The 19,656-nt window shown below is 52.4% G+C and overlaps 1 protein-coding gene across 8 annotated transcripts in view; it reads left to right on the top strand.

The window, feature by feature from the left end:
• KCNQ1 (potassium voltage-gated channel subfamily Q member 1) overlaps nucleotides 1-19,656 on the top strand; it is a 320,398-nt gene that overhangs the window by 129,932 nt on the left and 170,810 nt on the right. For all 8 annotated transcript variants that reach the window (XM_027579589.2, XM_027579586.2, XM_027579585.2 and 5 more), the window contains exon 11: nucleotides 15,967-16,087. In XM_027579589.2, coding sequence (XP_027435390.1) covers nucleotides 15,967-16,087 — 121 coding nt within the window. The remainder of the gene's footprint in view (nucleotides 1-15,966; nucleotides 16,088-19,656) is intronic.

Here is a 19,656-nt window from a genome sequence, read left to right as displayed (position 1 = left end):
ATGGGACTCAAAAATCATTTTCCTTCTCAGATTGTTCATTGCTCCTGGATAGAAACACATGATTTTCTGCGTGTTGACCATGTGCCCTGCAAACTTCACTGAACTCACTTAGTAGCTCTAGTAGTAGTTTTTCTTATCTTTTTTTTTCCTTTTCCTTCTTTTGAGGATTCTTTGGGATTTTCTATATATAGGATTATGTCATCTATGAATAAAAATAATTTTACTTCTTCCTTTCCAATAGATGCTATTTATTTATTTATTTATTTATTTATTTATTTATTTATTTATTTATTTATTTTTGCCTCATTGCTATAGCTAAACCTTCCAGTACATTGTTGAAAAGCAGTGGTAAAAACAGGCATTCTTGTCCAGTTCCTGCTTTGAGGGGGCAAGTTTTCAGTCTTTTCACCTTTGAGTATGATGGTAGCTGTAGGTTTCCCATAAATGTTCTTTATCATGTTGAGGAAGTTCCCTTCTATTCCTATTTTTCTGGGAATTTTTATCCTGAAAGGTCACTGGATATTGATTTCTGCCTTGGAGGTGCTCGTGTGTGTGTGTGTGTTTTTTTTTTCCACTGTCTTTCAATGTGATGTATTATACTGATTGATTTTTCTTATGTCAAATCACCCTTCCATTCTTGAGATAAATCCCACTTGGCCGTGGTGCAAAATCTTCTTAATACACCGCTGGATTTGGTTTACTGGTATTTTGTTGAGAGGTTTTGCATCTCTAAGGATATTGGTGTCTAGCTTTCTTGTGGTATACTTGTTTGGCTTTGACATCAGGGTAATACTAATTTTATAGAATGTATAACAAAGTGCCCCCCCTTCTTTTATGTTAGAGTTTGAGGATTGGTGTTAATTCATCTTTAAATGTTTGGTATAATTCACCAGTGAAGCCACCATTTCCTGGACTTCTCTTCCTTAAGAGTTTGTTGATAACTGATTCATTTTACTTGTTGTATATCTGTTCAGAATTTCTGTTTGTTCTGGAGCCAGTTTTGGTACTTTGTGTGTTTCTAAGAATTTGTCCACTTCATCTAGGTTATCTAATTTGTTGAAGTATGACTATTCATAGTATTCTCTTATAATTCTTTTTATTTCTGTAAAGTCAAGTGTAATATTCCTACTTTCATTTACTATGTTATTTATATTCATTGTCTCTAATTCTTTTCTTAGTCATTCTAGCTAAAAGTCTGTCGATTTTGTTGATTGTTTCAAAAATAGCCAACTTTTTGTTGAGTCTGTTGTTTTCCTGTTTTCTTGCATCTCTCACCAGTCTCATATTTATTATTTGCTTCTTTTGGCTAACTGTGGGTTTACTTTCCTTTCCTTTTTCTAGTTCCCTAAGCTGTAAAGTTAGGTTAGTGGAGATCTTTTTTCTTCGTAATGTGGAAATTTGCAGGTATAATTTTCTCTGAGCACTGCCTTCACTGCATCCATGTCTGGGTATGTTGTGTTTTCATTTTCATTTATCTCAAAGTATTTCCTAATTTCCCTTATGATGTCTTCTTTGACCCATTAGTTTTTAAACAGTGTTTGAGTTAGTTAATTTCCACATATTTGTTAGTTTTCCTTCTATTCTTGATTTCTTGCCTCCTTCCATTTTGGTTAGAGAAATACTTCATATGATTTTAATTTTTTAAAATTTACTGAGACTGCCTTGTGGCCTAACATGTGGTCCATCTTGGATTCTATTCCATGTGAACTTGAGAAGAATGTGTATTCTGCTATTGTTGGATGGAGCGTCCTCTATATATTAAGTGTAGTTGGTTTATAGTGTCGTTCAAGTTTTCTGTTTCCTTGTTGATCTTCCATCTGGTCCTTCTATCCATTACTGAGTGTGAGGTATTGAAATTTGCAACTATTATTAGAGAACTGTCAGTGTCTCCCCTCGATTCTGTCAATGTTTGCTTCATATATTTTGGAAGCCTGTGGTTCAAAGTATATATATCTGTATTTGCTGTGTCTTCTTGATGAATTGACTCTTTCCTCAATATATAGTGTCCTTTGTCTCCTGTAACAATTTTTGACTTAAAGTCTATTTTCCATGGTATAAGTACACCACCCCAGCTCTCTGCTGGATACTATTTGCGCAGAATACCATTTCCCATTCTTTCACTTTCAATCTATTTGTGTCTTTAGATCTAAAATGAGTGTCTTGTAGACAGTGAGAAATTGTATAATTTCTTTTTATCCATTCTGTCAATATCTTTTGATTGAAAATGTAATCCATTTACATTTAGTGCAATTACTGACCAGGAGGGGCTGCCATTTTGCTATTTTTTTGTATGTCTTATACCTTTGTTTGTTTCTCATTCCTCTTTTACTGCCTTCTCTTGTGTTTAACTAATTTTTTTAGTAGGCTACAATTATTCTCTGTCCTGTTATGTATCTATTTTTTAGATATTTTCTTGTTACCATGAGTAGTACATTTAACATCCTAAACTTAGAAAGCTATACTTTGAACTGATACCAGCAGCTTCAATAGCATACAAAACACAGCTTCTGCAGAGCTCCCCTTCATGGTGTTGTCACAAATTATATCTTTATACATTGTATTCCCAGTTACACAGATGTATAATTGTTTTATGTATTTGTTTTTTAAGTCATATAGGAAATAAAGGGGAGTTATAAACCAAAAGTACAATGATACTGGTTTTTATGTTTCCCCTTGCAGTTACCTTTTCTGGAATGCGTTATTTCTTTGTATGACTTTGAGTTACTTTCTAGTGTCCTTTCACTTTGGCCTGAAGAACTCTCTTCAGCATTGTTTGTAGGGTAGGTCTATAGTGATGAACTCCCTCAGCTTTTGTTTCTCTGGGAATATCTCTACTTTCCCTTTGGTGTTTTTTTATTTTATTTTGTTTTAATTCTGGTATAGTTAACATACAGTGTTATATTAGTTTCAGGCGCACAGTAGTGTCCCTCTATTGTCGAGAGATAATTTTACTAGATATAAAATTCTCGACTCATTTTTCTCCCGGCACTATAAAAATGTCATCCCACTCCCTTCTGGCCTCCATACTTTCTGATGAAAAATCTGACGTTAATCTTACTTACTTACTAATCTTACTTACTTAGATCCGTCATGTCTCTCACTCTTTTCATGGCTCTGTCTTTGTCTTTTAACAGTTTGATTATGATGTGTTCCTTGGAGTTCACTGAGCTTCCTGGATGTATAGATTACATGCCTTCAAGAAATTTGGAAGTTGCCAGCTAATTTTTTCTCAAATATTCTTCCTGCCCCTTTCTCACCTCTCCTTCTGGGATTCTGATTATGGATATCTTAGTATGCTTGATGGTATCCCACAGGTTCTTAGGGTCTGCTCCTTATTCCTTCAGATTGTTTTTCCTCCCATTCCTTAGACCAGATAATTTCAATTGATTGACCTCTCTTCGTGTTCACTGATTCTCTTGCCCGTTTAAATATGCTAATGAAACCCTCTACTGAGTTTTTCATTTCAGATATTATGCTTTGCAGTTCCAGAATGTCTGTTTAATGATCTTCATTTATATTCTCTATTTGTTCACGTATTGGTCTCCTGGTTTCCTTCATGCTCTGCCTACAATTTCCTTCAGTTCTTTTGAGCATATCTGAGAAAGTGGGTTGAAAGTCTCTGTCTAGTAAGTTCAATGTCTGTGCCTCCTCAGGAACATTATCTGCTCATTTCTTCTGTGAGTGGGCCATACTCTCTGTTTCTTTACATGTTTCATCACTTTTTCTTGGAAACTAGATATTCTAAACATTATATGTAGTATCCCCAGATACCAGGTTCTTTCCCTTCCTTAAGATTGTTTTTGTCTTGCTGTGGGCTATAGCTTTTTAGTGACTTCTAACCTAATTTTGTGAAATCTGTAAACTTTGTCACGTTTGGTGTCTGAAGTCCCTGTTCCTTCAGCTCCTGCTCAGCTTGTATTTTGACAAAAGGTTCCTTGAGTGCCAGGGGTCAGGAAAACAGAGGGAGAAGGGGGGGGGAGAGGGGAAAAAATAAAAGAATTCTTCCAGTCTTTGCAGGTTGGCTTTGTGTGGGGGCACTGGGACATTTGTCCAGGCTGTTTACAACTCTGCCTTAGCTGTCACTTCCTGTTGGAGATGGGCAGAGAGCTCAGCTGGAGGGGACTATTCAACACATGCATCCTGCCCTGGGCATGCGCTCGGCCTTCTCAGTTACTCAGTGTATACAGTGGCCTGATTTGTCCAGAGGGAACGATTTCTCCAGCTTTTCTTCCTAGGCTTTCTGTGCTCTTCTGTGTACCTCAACAACAACCTCTCCCCATGTGGCTGGAATTTGTTGGACTCCCTCACGGTGTTTTCAGGGAATGCCCATCAGCTTTCGCTTCTCTGCTCCTTCCAGAACCAAGGATCAGGGTCCCATGCTGGAAATGTGGACTGCCATCATTAAGCTGCCACCGAGTGGGGGTCAGGGCGTTCTGAGGGCAAGTAAAAATGCCACCGTGCCCCTCCCACTTTCTTGTTGCCTCTTTCCTGACTGTTCTCTAGTTCTGACAGGTTTGGGCTTGATTTTTCGATGCCTCTGTGAAGGGAAGGGTCCTTGGAGGTACATACTCCTCTGTTTTTGCCCAGTTCACTCACTTCCCTCCGAACCTTTGACAGAACATCTTAAACCTCCATCTCCTGACTCTGTAGCCAGAGGCTGGCAGTGATGGGAGGTGGTTAGAGCGCTGTTCAAATCTGGCCCATTTCTATGCTCACAGGCGATCGGAAGGCCATGGTGTTCTGTCTCCTCATGCTGCCGAAGGCATGCTCCGTCTATGGTTTTACCGGCACTTCTTGGTTTTAGAGTTTGGGGGAGGTTTGAGACCAGAGGGAAGGGAGCAGCATGCCGCTGGTCTCCGGGCCTGGCTGGACGTCTGCTGGAGGCAATGCCTTTTCCTCCATGCGCCCGTCTAAGCCATCAGCAGATTCTCTCAGCTCTCCGGACCTTGCCCACCTCTGGCCTCCCCTGCAGCCCCCTTCCGCAGCCACGCTGCTGCTGTCTCTGGGCCTGGATGGTTGGTCTTCCCTCTTCACTGGTCATTCAGTTTCTGTCCCTGCCTCCTCCTGCCCATTCTTCACACAGCAACCCAAGGGAATTCTTTCAATATAAAGTGGACCTTGCTGCTCTCCTACTTAAAATGCTCCCATGGCTTCCTGTCACCGTGTCTTGGGTCAGTTCCACTGGATACAGAGCCCAATTCAGGAATCCTTGTGCAGTGCACTTTATTGAGGGTGAGCTCCGTGGCGGGCAGCTGGGAAGCTGCATAGAGCACTCCTCAGAGCTGCCCCAGCAGCTGCTAAGGGAGCTAGGGTATTGATCTCTCTGCCGGGGGGGGGGGGGTGCTTCCCTGGAGGGGGTCCACCCCACTCTCACTTCTGGCCCAGCCTGTGTGTGGCTGCACAGGCCCTGAGGTCAGAGAGAGTGCTCACATAAGCAGCAGGTCCCAGAGAGTAGGGACGGCGTGTGTCGTTTACTGCTGTGTCCCCTCCGGGAAGCTCTGCCAAGCTGCCTGACCTGCGCAGGGCTTCGAGAACATCAGCCCAATGGCCCCCGGTCTCTGGAACCGACCGGCTCTTAAGTAAAGCATCATCCTGTTTGCCCATGTGTTCTCTGATGATTGGAAATTCCTCATGTTCAACCAGTTTGACTCCTGGGCCCACAAAGAGGCCGGCAGCATTGGAATGGGGCCCCTGCGGCCATAGCGGGCAGATGCCACTACGTCTCTTCACGACACAGTGGGGTCCGTGTGAACTTGGGGGATGCAGGGGTGGGGGGCGGCCATAGCCGAGTTCCCCTCAGGGTCCCCTGCCCTCTCCCTGCCCAGCCCTCCTGCAGCCAGCAGGGACAGGGTGGGGGAGCCAGGCTGAGTTGATTATTTTTGACATCAGTTGTTAACATAATTTTGACGTTAAGCCTCCCCCCAGCTCTGGGGTGGCTCTGACTGTGTCCAGGCTCCAGCTTGGGGAGCCGTGGGGAGCCTCTCAGCCCCAGATCTGGCCTGGCTGGGAGGCGGCCTGGGAAGGGACCTGCGTTTCTCAAGCCCGCGCCCTCGGGGCCTGGGGGTGGGGCCCCAGCAGATGTCTGGATTTGGTAGCCAGGGCCTGGAGCCGGATGCTGAGAACGAGGCCTGCAACTCATTTCCCCATTAAACATTCTGAGAACATCTGCACTGGTTTCCAAGGCTTCTCCCTCACTAATTGCTCTGATTATTGTGTGAAGTGAGGCTCTGGCACGTTTCCGTGATGTTGTGATGAAGGTGAAAAGATCGCTCTTAATTAGATTAAAAACATTTTTTTCTTCCTCTGTAATTTTGCCTTGAAAATCAAGGCCACTTTTTTGTTTTCTTCATCCAAAGACCTCCAGAAACTTTCCTCCCCACCTCTCCAGAGGTTTCTTGGGAATGTCCTGTGAGCTCAGCTCTTGGAGAAGACAGTGCTTAGCCCAGATTCCATTGTATATTAGCGTTTCCCGGGGCCGTTCTTGCTGCCGGGAACCAGCCCCTGAAACTGTGTCCTGGGAGGCTGGGACAGTGACTTCCTGGAGCACGGGGACCCCAAAGGGTCGCAGAGTTGTGTGGGTGGCTGTGTTGCTCCCTTTTTGCTTCCTGTACGGGCTCGGGCCTGACCCTGTCCTGGCGCTGTGGCCACCCGTCCTCCCCAGCGCCCCCGCCATTCAGACCCCACCCCGGGGTGCGCAGCTCGTGTGTGCGGGGGCCGGGGAGCTCTGGTGGGAGGGGACGCGTGGGCCGAGGGTCCTCCGTGTCCTCCACTCGGGGTCCCCAGGACAGGCCGGGACGGCCAGGGTCGCCTCTGCCCTTGACTCCCTGGTGGCCGTTCTGCTCCTGTCAACTCTATGTGCACATCCCCGACTGGACAGGAGGTCCGGCATGTTCCACGGTCGGCGCCAGTCATCCTGTCACGCAGGGCGCGGACAGGGCCTCGCAGAAGGCGTGGAGAGGGCGGATGCGCATCCCAGCAGGAGGAGGCCAGGCACCGGCTTTCAGGAGCCCCTTTGTCCCCTGTGCATCCCCGAGCTCTCCTGGGACCTCGACCCCCCAGATCCCTCCCTTCAGGCTCATGCCTCACCGCCGTTTGTTACACACATTCCCGAGGGCACTGTCCTGGTAACAAATTATGGAACCCCAAACTCAAGCGAGCTGAAGCACAAAAGGGACATTTTTTGGCCCGTACATCTGGACCCAGCTGTTTCAGACACAGCTGGACCCCGGGGCTGGGATGATCTCGCTTGCTTGTTCTCACTCTCCCCCTCCGGGGCTCTCCCCTCACCCGCCTTGCTCCCTCTTCTGCTCTCCCACTCCCTCTCCTCACTGCCCTCCCCCCACCCCCCCACCCCCCCGTGCACAGGGACAGGATGGGGACAGCTGCAGCCTCAGGCAGCCCCTTCCCAAGGGCACAGGACGGCCACCAGCTCAGCAAACCCGGCAGACAGAGGCCACCTCTTTCCCCCCTTGTTCCTGCCGGAGTCTGGGGCCAGGCTCTCGTTGGCCCCAACCAGGGTACGAGCCATCCCCAGGCCTGGGCCACGGGCCCCTGTTGGGGACAGCCCGTGGCTGCCCGAGCCCTGCGGCCTGGGAGTGGGGAAGGGGCAGCCCCCTGAGGACGATTCAAGAAGCTCTTCCCAAAGCCAGGCCTGGCTGCTGGGCAGGCGAAAACAACAGGTGTCCCCTCAAGCAAGGTATTTTCCCGGCGGAACTGGGTACCAGCTGGGAATACAGTCCCGCTCCACCGCTCGGCCTGTTCCCTGCAGCTGTTGTGGGGATGACTTCTGCGCTTTCTGTCCATGCTCCTTACTCCTCGCCTCTGAGTGCAGACGCAGGTGGCGGCCGGGCTGGCTCAGGGTCTGCGGGCCGGGCACAGGCAGCTGTCCGCATGCCCGGGGAGGGGGTTCCCGTTCACAGTGCTGGATCTGCAGGGCTTTGGCAAATCCGCCAAGAGGGCTGGATTTCGGGGAGGGAGGGTGGCGAGGGGGCTCTGGCTCGGGAAGGACAGGGGCAGCTTCTGTTTATCCCCATGGGACAGGCCGGCCCAGGGACCGTGCCTGTGCCTGAGCGGCGAGGGCCAGGGCCGGGCACACGGGAACCCCATGCCCGCCTACCCCAGGCAGGGAGAGCCGGCAGAGGACGCGGGTTACCCCTGGGGGGCTGCACAGGACTTGAATCAGTCACAAGGGATGGCGGGGAAGTTACCAGGGAGACTGTCCCCAGGGTGGAGGGCAGGGGGCAGTGGGGCCAGGGGAGGGAGGGTGGGCTGCAGCCTGGCTGTGGGTCTGACTTGCTGCTGCAGGTCCCACTTGTCTGCGGGACCCAGGGCACAACGTGTTACCCTTCCGACCCTCAGTCTGCTCCTCTAGAAACAGGGATGGAAGCCGCCACCCCGTGGAGCTCTTGTGACGATGGAATGGGGTCACCCTCAAACCACAGTGGAGGAATGCGAGGCCCCCTCCTGCACCTCGGAGGAGCTGGGCGAGTCCCGGCGTTGAGGTTGACCCAGTCTGGCCGCATGGCCTGGCGCTCCCGGCGGGGTGGGAGCCTTCCACAAACAGCTGCCTCTCCGGCGTGCAGAGGTGCCGTCCCAACTAGAAAACACGACGCGTGAAGGAAGGACACGAAAGTCACCCGGCGTCTCTTTCCCCAAAACCCAGACACACTGAACATTTTGGTCTATTTCCTTCCAGTCTTTCTTCGTGCCCGTATTTTTTTTTTTTTTTTTTTTTTAAAGGAACTTGACATCGGCCTCCTGAGCAGGGCTGCCGGCTGGGAAGGAAGCTGCTGTGTTCGGTTCTGTTCTCCGGAGGGAGGGCGCGGCTTGGCAGCCCGTGTCACCAGCTGTGCCGGTCGCCACGCCAGAGGCTGCGCTCGCCATCCCAGACCTCCCATTTTCCTAGAAAACAAAATTGTTTTGTTCTGCCCTGAACACTTCGGCCCAGATTCTGGCCTTGACAAGGCAAAAGCAGCAAGGAATGACAGCATCGGAACATGGGGCTGTCTTCACGCAAGTGCGACTTCCTCATCGCCAGGACACCGTGGGCTCTTCCCTGGGGGCCGGGTGTCCTGGCGGTGCTGCCCAGGCGGGTGCTCGGTGGGCTCGTGGGCTCCGCCTGCTCCGTGGCTGGGAGGCCAGGGCTGTGGGTTGGTTGTCTTGTCCCATCTCGGGCTCCTTGGAGGGTGGGGGCCACAGGCTGGCTCTCCTGGGCCCTGGCACCTGCCCCCAAGCCCGTGCCTGAAGGGGGCAGCGTGCGGCCATATCTGCTGAGGACGCGAGGCCCCCATCCCCCAGACTCCCTGCACCTCCTGCTGCAGCTGTGACAGCCGCGGGAATCAGGGGGGTGGTCCGTGGGCCCCCCCCTCCCGGCCACTGCCTGCCCGCCATGGGGGAGGGAGGCAGACCCCGCAGTCTCTGACACAGACACCGGGCAGAGCAGTTTGGAAAAACACACCTGTGGAGCCTCTCTTTGCCCCTCGCTGCGGGGCCCCTTGTGCTGTTCCCAGGATTAAACCAATCAGCACACATTCTTCTCTGACAGGTGCAGGCCCCTCCCGCTGCGGGCAGCCAACGGATGTGCACAGTTTAATTTCCTAAAACACCAGGGCTGGGCCTTTCCCAGGGGTCAGGTGGCTGCCCCCCCCGCCCCGCCCAGCCCGCGGGCTCTGGAGATGGCACTCGTCATCTTGGGCGTTTAGAAAGCAGCCCCGCTTTCCAGCCACCATCCTGCCCCTTCTTCCCTTCTGTATACAAGTGATGCAGATGTAAAAATATGTATTTGTGTTCTTTTTCCTTTCCTCCTTTTTTTTCTTTTTTGAAAGAACATTTGAATCCTGGACGGAGTTTCAGCTCTGTCACTTGACAACTGTATAATATAACCCAGGGTACTTGAATCTCAGCCCCGAGTCTCTAAAATGGAGGCGGCCAGCTCCCAGGCCTGTGAGCCTTTGAATGTCCTCGCATTCCTCGAGGCTTACCGGTCACTTTCCTGTGCTCTCTGGGAATGTCATGGGCAGAGAGCTCTTCTCCCTGGTGTGACTAAGTCATGTCTGCGCAGTTTCCTGCTGGAAGTCTGCCCCTCACCCCCACAGGCCGTGAGCTCCCCGCGTTTATTTACATCTCCCTGATTGCGAGGCAGGCACAACACTTTTGCGTGTGTCCTCCAGCCGTCCGGATCCTTCTTTGCCGATGTGCTTCGTTGCTGCCCACTGTTCATTACGTGCTTTATATTTTCCCTGTTGATTTGCATGAGTTCTTTCTCTGTGGCGCGTGCGCCTCTTCCATGGTCATCTTTTCACTCCTGAAGGTGTTGTTTGCTGATGAGGCCTTGATTTTAAGTGTGGTTGAATCCATCGGCCTTTTCCCATACGGATATTGTTGAAGTCTTAGGAAACCCTTCCAAACTCTGAGGTTATGGAGATTCTTCTAGATTCTTGTAGATTCTTCTGGGTTCAGTTCTAAAGGCTTTAGAGTTTTTGCTTTTCTCCATAAGTCTTCAGTCGCCCAGAATGCCGAGGATGAATTTTTGGTATACAGCAGGAGGGGTCCAATTTAACGTTTCTCCCACACGGACAGCCGACTGTCCCCAAACACCCTCTCCCACCCTGTGCCGGCCACCTCGGATTCGGGGAGAGCGTCCCTGGGCATGCAGGCTATTTCCCGATGCGCCATCGTGTCCTGCCAGACTGGCCGCCTCTCTCTGTATCTGCAACACCCGTCTCACAGGCCACAGCTTTGTAGGAAGTGTGGGTGTCTGGTAGAGCGAATGCTCTTAGCTCGCTGTTCTTCGAGAATATTGGCAATTCTTGGCTTTTTGCATTTCCAGATCAATTTTAGAATCCGGTGCCAGGTTCCAACACACAAACCTTATGATTTCTATAAGGTTCGAGGCGGAGGATCTTTTCACCATTGAGTCTTCTAATCAGCGGAACAAAAGTCTATTTCTCCCCTTAGTTAGGTTATGTCTTCTTGAATGGCTCTCATTAAGGCCTAATCATCTCTCCTTAGGGTTCTTGTATATCCTTGATTAGATACTGAAAAATATTCTGTCTATTGTATACAGGATTTTTTCGTTTGTTCTTTTGATTTGGGGTTGCTGGGGTTTTGTTTTGGTTTGGTTTGGTTTGTTTTTTTTCTGATTTCAAAATACATTTTCGATTTACAGGAGAGGCAAAATAGTACAGAGAGTCCCTGTATACCTTTTACCAGCTTCTGCTAATGTCAGCACCTTATATAACCGTGGTATAATTGCTAAAACTGAGAAATTACCGTTGCAGCAACACTATTATTAAGCTACAGTTTAGTTCGTTCATTTGGATCTCCCCAGTTTAACTACTGTCCTTTGTTCCAAGATCCATCAATTACGGTACATTTATATTCAACAGGTCTCGGGGTCTTTTCTGATCTGTGAAACCCCCTCTTCAGTCCTTCCTTGGTTTTTGTGACCTTGGCATTTTTGAGGAATACTGGCCAGGTGTCAGCAATTGGGCTTGTCTGGTATCTCAGGGTGAGACTGGGGTTATGGGTTTGCGGGTGCAGAAGTGAGATGCTTTGCAGAGTGCATCTCATCGTGAGTTCACGACATCAACAGGATTTGTCACTGGTGCTGCTAACCTTGACCCACGGAGCTGAGGTTGTGTCACCCCTTCCCCTTTCTGTAGCCTGGCCGTGGAAGCGAGTCACTGAGTGCATGGTCCTCAAGGGGAGGGGCCCGGTGCTCCACCTGCTGCTGGACAGGGTGAGACAGTGTCGGTGAACCTGTGTTAGGACCAGCCCAGCCGTCAAGAGATACCCGAGGGAGATGCTCTGAAGTCTCGCCTTCATGTTCCACCGACTGCTTTGAGCATTCATCTGTGGAAGACCTATCCCTCTCTTCCAGTTATTAGTTCGTATCAGGATGGATTCAGGGATACGTGTGTTTTGAGCTCTAATTCGATACTACTGTTATTTATTTTGCGGCTCAAACTGCTCTGGCTTTGGCCACCGGATCGGGAGCCCTTTGGGTTAGTTCCTGTGCCCACTCGATATAAACCCCCCATCCATTCTGAGCATCCCCTTCCTTCCCAGCAATCAGCAGTAACCTCAGGCTCCTCGTGCATCTGCCCTGCCCCGGCCCTAGACTTGTCCTCAGCCAGAGAGTGCTGGTTCCTCCAATCGGAAAGCAGATGGTGTTGAGAAACCAGGATCTGGCCCTGGGGGTGCTCGTGGCTCCCGGGTTGTCACTGCTTCCAGGGCCTCTCTGTGGACAGAACGAGGAAATATATGTACGTCCGTAACCCAAGGATACGCAGGTGTCTATAGGAAGTGCAATACGAGTTCCTACTGCAATTTCCGGCCATGGGGTCATTTGTACCCCACCCCCAGTGACACACACTCTGTTTGCTACTGCATTTCTCCGAGAATGAGAAACCCGGCTCCGGTTATCAATAATTTATTTACTTATTTGTTTAACCCGTAATTTCCCTACGAGAAGCAAAATTACCAACTAGAGCCCTGTGTTTATGACGGTCCAAAGATGGTTTCCCAAGGCTCAGGAAGCTTCTCCCCATCCATTCCATGGCATGCGGTATGATGTCATACATTCGTCACAGAATTCGCTTGTCCCGGTCTGCTTTCATTCCTAGGATCCTGCAACAGGCTGGTTGATGTGGGTTTTTTTGGTTTTGTTTGTTTGTTTTAGTTTGCATACAATAGAATTCATTCTTGGAGAGAGACAGTTCTGTGGGTTTTGACAAATGCCTGGATTCACGTATCTACCACCAGAGCATCACTGAGAGAAGTTCCACAGGCCTAGAAATTCCCTGATGCAACCCTTTGGAAGTCAAATACTCCCCCTCCCATAAACACGAGCAGCCATTGATCTGTTTTATGTCCTTGCAGTTTTGCCTTTTCCAGAATGTCATAGAAATGGAATCATAGAACATGTAGCCTCTTACATCTGGCTTCTTTCACTGCTTTAGCAAAATGCATGTGAGAGTCACCCATGTTGCTCCATGAATTATTACTTCATTTCTTCTGGTTGCTGGGTGATGTTCCATCGTCTGGCTATAACACCGTTCATTTACCCATTCACCCACCGAGGGATGTCTTGGCTGTTTCTAGGTTTGGGTGATTGTGAGTGAAGTGGCTGCGCACATTTATGTACAGCTTTTTGTGAACGTAAATTTTTTATTCACTTGGGTAAATATCTGGGAGAAGGACTGCTGGATCGCATGGCAGATGCACGGTTAGCTTTATGAGACACCGCCAAACTTGTTTCCAGCATAGCCACATCATTCCACATTCCCACCAGCGGCAGTGAGTTCCAGTTGCTCCACGTCCTCCTGAGTGCGTGGCACGGTCAGGCCTCAAGTTTTGTTTAACAAAATTTAGCCATTCCAGAGGGGCGCCTGGGTGGCTCAGTCAGTGAAGCATCTGCCTTTGGCTCGGGTCATGATCCAGGGTCCGGGGATTGAGTCCCGCATCAGGCTGCCTGCTCAGTGGGGAGTCTGCTTCTCCCTCTGCCCCTGCCCCATGTTCTCTCTCTCGCTCTGCTCTCTCTCTCTCTCAAATAAATAAACAAAATCTTAAAAAAACAAAATTTAGCCATTCCAACAAAGGTGTCGTGGTTGCTCACTGTGGATTTATTTACCTTGCATTTCCCTAACAACTACTGATATTGACCAAACTGAGCATCTTTTTCCATACTTGCTTGTAATCCATTTCTTAGACTGGGTTGGTGGCTTTCCTGCTGTCAAGTTGCAAGAGTTCTTTATATATTCTAGATACAAGTCCTTGGCCAAATAGGAGACGTGGAAACACCTTCTTCAAGTCTGTAGCTTATCTCTGCTTCCCTTAGCAGTGTCTTCTGCACAGCAAATATCTTTAATTTTGATAAAGTCCAGCTTGTCAATTTCTTCCACTCACCGACTGAGCTTGTAGCATTGTACTTCAAAACTCATTGCCAAATCCAAGGCCCGGAGATATTCTTCTGTGTCTTCCTCAAGAAATTTTATATTTTATTTCTTACATTAGTTTAAGATTGCACACAGTACTTTTACACTTCCAGATTGTTGGTGAACGCCCAGAATGTTAGGCATAAATGCTAAATGCATTAAAATTTACACACACAACATTCATACATTTATATAACAAGTAAATTTAGGAGGCAGTCGTATTCCTTTGAAGTGGGAAAATCTTCCTTTTACATAAAGCAAAAGATAGGTGTATCACTTTAGACACATAAAACATTTTCTATGATAAAAACAACCATACTCAAAGGTTAAAAGACCTAAGATAGACTGGGGAAGATTTCTCTACCTTACATGACAAAGGGTCAATATCTTTAATTGGTAAACAATTCCTACAAGTTGACAAGCAGAAATGAGCAAAAGATATGAACAGGCAATTCAGTTCTGCAAGAGGAAGTCCAAATGGCCTCCAAGCCACAAAAGGCCTTCAGCGTAAAAGGAAAAACAGCACCCTCATCTTTCTCCGTGCCTGGTGGGCCCTGGGAAGGGCGCCAGCGGCTGGTGTGGGCATGGACGTGGGTTAGCGGTCACATTCACACACTGTTGAAGTCTGAATTGCTACAGCTTCTTGGGAAAGCACCCTCACACCTGGCCCCAGTGTCAGGTTTTCTTACAAATGGGTGGCGCGTTGGGGCACCTGGGTGGCTCAGTCGTTAGGCATCTGCCTTTGGCTCAGGTCCTGATCCCAGGGTCCTGGGATCGAGCCCCGCATCGGGCTCCCTGCTCAGTGGGGAGTCTGCTTCTCCCTCTCCCACTCCCCCTGCTTGTGTTCCCTCTCTCACTGTGTCTCTTTCTGTCAAATAAATAAATAAAATCTTTAAAAAAACAAAAACAAAAACAAATGGGTGACATGTCATCGCCTCAAAGCAGTGGCTTAAAGCCAGGGGAGCCTCAGCATCTGTCCACCATGGAGTGGCTGAGTGAACTGTGGCAGACATAAGCCACGGACGATTGTCCAACTACCAAAGCATAGCTCCCCATCTGTACACCTGTAGAAAGATGAGATGAGTGTGCCACAGAGTGACGGGGGCAGAGCAGACACGTGCATATATAAAAAAGAGAGTCTCACCTGGTGTCAGCTGTATGATGAGCAGAGAGCGATGAGCTAGGAATCCACTGGGCAGTTGACACAGATGATCTTGGAGGAAGCGGGCCTTCGTGAATCTTTGAGTTGGTGCAATTTTTCCAATGAGAACTTACTTCTTTCACAATAAAATCTTTAAATGGGGAAAAGAAAAATCAGTCCGCGTTGAACATCTGGGGACTGGTAGGTATTCTTACCAGCCCTGAGCACCGGCACCCAGATTGTCAGGGGCGGGTCCGGGAACCTGAGTGTGACATGGGTCCATGGGGGTGAGGTAGTTCGGCGCTTCCTTTGGGGTTTGGGTGGCCGGTGTGGCCCTGTGGCCTGAACAGGGGACCGGGGACTCCAGGGCTGCCCCCTCTCTCCCAGGCTGTGGCTCCTCGTGGGCAGGAGACCACCTTGGGTCTTCACTGATGCAAGGCCCTCTGTCTGCACAAGAGTGATGGCGTGGTGGCGGGAGTCGGGGTCTCTCAGCAGACCTGTGTTTATCAGCTGCGTTTTACTGTTGACCTGAGTGTCAGCTGTGAATCTGGGGACAGGCCTGGACACCTGAGCTCAGCTCAGGCAGTCCTCCCCCTGGGAAGGTGTCACAGGCCTTTGAGGCCTCAGGCACGTGGGGGCCATTTTAACCAGCCCACCCCGCAGATCCTCTGGGTGGAAGCTTCGGGAACCATCCCCACTCCTCACCCAGCTCTGCAGGTGTATGTCTTGTCAGTTTGGGGGAAGCTGTGGGTGTGCAAGTCTGCCCCCCCCGCCCCCCGGCTGGGGTGGCCGGTTGGGGTGGGCGTCTGAGCCCGGCTCTGGGCCACCCTAGGCCCCATCGAGCCTTCCATGGAGGCCTCACGTGCTGTCCCACGCCTTTCCCCACAGTGAAGAAGAGCCCCATGCTGCTGGAGGTGAGCACAGCCCACTTCGTGAGAACCAATAGCTTTGCCGAGGACCTGGACCTGGAGGGGGAGACGCTGCTGGCGCCCATCACCCACGTGTCACAGTGAGTGTCCGCCCGCCCGGCTGGAGGGACATGGGGCTCCGAGGGGCCGCCTTGGTGCCGGCCCGGGGCTCAGGCCTGCTCACGCGGGGCCTGCCACCACTTGCCGCCTGCCCTCAGCGACCGGGGGCCACCCGCCCACTGCCAGGGGCCGGACCTAGTGCCCGGGCACCAGGCAGGGAGGAGAGCAGGGGCATTTCCCGCCAAGTCTGGGAACATGATCCTCTTGTTTTGACTTATGGAAAACCAAACTGATCATTTTCCACTTGTTTTTGTGCCTCGAGCGTCTGAGGAGATTGTTTTTCTCTCCCCTGGCCCCCACCCCCACCCCCCAAAAAAGAGACGACTTTGTTTTTCAGCATTTCCCTGTAGAAGCCCGGCCAGAGCCGCGGGGCAGATGCCGAGCGCTGTCTGCCAGTGGCCTCTGCTGTCCTCAGGGGCTCCTTCAGGTGGAGGAAATGGCTGATTTTCCACGCCTTCCAGTTGGCCTTCCCCCGAGGCCCAGCTGGCCTGGGACGCACGCCCGTCCTCCCCCGCCGTCGCAGCCCTGCCAGGCCAGTCCCCAGGGCCCGGCCGTGGTGTGATTCCCTTGCGAGGGATGAGTCAGTGCTCCCAGCAGAGGCACCCAGTGGTGACGGCGAGTGGTGGGGTCAGTGGGGCACTTGGGCCCATTCTGGCCACCGCCCCGCGGGGGGGTTCCCCCAGACCAGTGTGAGGGTGTGCGCTCCGCTCGGCCCTCCCCCGGCTCGCTTGCTGACACGGTTGTGTCTCCACGCACACATGGAGAGGTCCTGGAAGGGCGTTCGCCTTCCTCCCGGGGTCTTCGCATTGTCCTGAGCCGTGGGCACCTCCGTCGGGGCGCGGCCCTGGGCCGTGGCCTCGCAGATGTCCGAGGAAGCAGGGACCCAGGTCGGGGGGCCTCTTGGCTGCTCAGGCAGCACACTGGTAGAGTCTCGTAGCCAGAATGAGAGAAAGACGGGACCATCTCGGGCTGGTCCTGTGACCAGGCAGGACCCGCTGGCCAGCTTTCCAGGCTCCCCAGGCTCACGGGGAAGTGGGCAGCACCCCATGGCTGGCAGGGTGCCCCCAGGAAGTGCTCCCTGGCTTGGTGGGAGCCGGCCGGCTCACCAGGAAGCAGAGGCGACTCATGCTTATGGACACGGCGCGAGTGGGCTGCAGGGCCCCCATCCGTCCTGGAGATGACTAGACAGGCTTGCTGGATAAGGGGGTGGGAGCGGAGGTGTGAACAGCCGCGCGGGCGGGCGGGCGGGCAGTGCAGGGCAGGCCGGTGCCTGAAGGCAGAATGCTAGCTTACCACTTTGGTTGAGGCCTTCACGGAGTCCAGGGCACAAGAAAGACCACGGAGTGTAACAGTTGGGAGTTCTGTGGCTGGTGTTGCGAGCAACACAGGTGCAGAGCCTGCTCAGAGCCTGCTGGGACCCGCAACCCTCAGGCAGGTGGACACCCCCCCACACCCCAGGCTTACTTGGGCCTGCTGCCCCTTCCTGTGCCCCTAGCCACTCTCCTCCCACTGGAGGCTCTTCTCCTTTGTTCTCTCGGCCGTGGCCGTGGCCCAGCCCCTCAAACACACACACACACGAGGAGTCCCAGCGGGCAGGACAGGGCCACCACCCACCGTCCACGCAGCCGGGTGGTGAGGCCTCACAGGCGCTCTGGCCCTGCAAGACTGGCTGGGGGGAGGTTTCTTTGGTCAGCCCCAGTGCTGCCTGGGCCTGCACCCCAGTCCTCAGCCAGGTCCCCATGCTAGAACCTACAATGGCTTCTCCCAGCAGACCTGTCCAGAGGTGGTGGCTGGGTGTGAACCAGCTGGGGGACACAGGAAGGTGTCCAGGCATGGTACCTGGGTCTGTGGCAGGGGCTGGGAGCAGGGAGACTGAGGTCAAGGCACCGTGGTCCAGTCAGGGCAGAGTCAAGGGGAGCTGGCAGGGGACCTGCACAGACCTGTCCTTGGCACAGGGAACCATGCCTCAGGAAGCCCCGCTGGGGAGCGTGGGACGGAGGCTCAGGGAGGTGCTGGGGCCTCAGGACTGAGGCGCCCCCAGGGCCGCAGGCTGGGCAGAGGCCCCACCCCACCATGGCTGGAGGAGGAGGTGGAGCTGGTAGGCGTGTTTATTCAGGGCCGCGCCCGCCCTGTGCACCCACCCTGTGCGCCCGCTCTGGGGCTGTGCGTCTTCCCCTCCCACCCGGCGCTCCTGGTGATCCTTGCCCCTAATTAAACTTGGCTCCGGTTGCTCAGGGCCACGTCGAGGCTCCTGCGGGCCGCCTGGGGTCTGTCCCCGCACAGGGCTGTCCCCTGCCCTGGTGTGTGCATGAGGGGTGGGGATGTGCACGGGGGTCTCGCAAGGGGCAGAGGGGGTGGGAAGCAGTTACTGAAAAACAGATTCATTTTTCTTCAGCATTTTACTGAGGTTAAGTGTATTACCACGTTGGGTCAGTTCCAGAATTCAAATTAAAAGCATAAATAAAGACACATTTTGTTTCCATCTCAAGCTCTCCCCACCCGCTGGGCCCCAGGGAGGTGAGGTCACTGCAGCCTTGATTACGGGAAGGTCCCTGGGGCTGGGCGAAGCTCCTCTTTCCGGGGCCTGCTGGCCATTGGTGGGGCGAGGGGTGGGGGGGTTGGGGGCCGGTGAGCAAACGGGGTGCAAACTAGGGAGTCGCCGGGACACCGTGGGTTGGGGAGGCAGAGGGGTCCGGGCCGCACAAGCAAGCCCCAGCGTCCCTATGCAGCCTTGGGGCCCTCGCCCAGCTCCGGGGGGCTGGGCCGCAGTCTCACGCACACACCTTTCAGGAGCCCCTGTCTGCCTCAAGCTCTCTGCACCTGTGCCCCCCCCACCCAGAGCCTTGCCACAGGGCTTCCAAGGGGCAAGAGTAAGGCAGAGATGGGGCATCTAGGAGAGTGAGGAGAGGAGAGCCCCGCACCCCATCAGGGGCCAGGATGAGTTCCTGGCCTCCTGCCCCGCCCACTGAGGGCTACCGCGGGACAATGGGAAGGGAAGGCCACCTCTGTGTGCATCCCTGTGCCTTGCACGTGGTGTCCCCATCTGAAACCGCCTTGTTCCTCATCAGCAGCCATCAGATTCCTGCTCCGTCGTCCTCGCCCCAGGGAGGCCACGTCCTCCTCTGGCTGGCAGGGTTTCCATACCAGCTCCCTGGGCTCTCAGTACGGGGCCCCACCCTCAGTTCCTGGGGAGCAGGGTATGCATGGCTCTTATGAGGCTCCCCCTCCCCGGCACTCCCAAAGCCCAGGGCTGGAAGGATCTCCAGGACTGTGGCTCCCGCCCCAAGGCAGGCCGGACCCCGCTGCCCCCAGGGCCAGGCCAGCCTCCCCTGAGATGAGGTGGTGAGGGCCGTGGTGCCTCAGCAGGGGTGTTGGCATGCAGGGCAGGGGGCGGCTGGTCAGCACTGGCCTCCACATGGGGATCTGTGGCTCTGATTGGGCCTGGGTACCCTTGTCCCAGCAGCCTTGGGAAACGGCAGCTACCTCAGTGAAGCCCCCCATGCCTCGCCCAGCTGCCACGACAGCCAAGCCTGGCCAGGAGTCCCCATCC

This window comes from Zalophus californianus, chromosome 11, assembly GCF_009762305.2.
Source record: "Zalophus californianus isolate mZalCal1 chromosome 11, mZalCal1.pri.v2, whole genome shotgun sequence".
In the NCBI taxonomy this organism is placed as follows: domain Eukaryota; kingdom Metazoa; phylum Chordata; class Mammalia; order Carnivora; family Otariidae; genus Zalophus; species Zalophus californianus.
The sequence above is the reverse complement of the archived record's forward strand: the minus strand, read 5'-3'. Positions and strand labels throughout refer to the sequence as shown.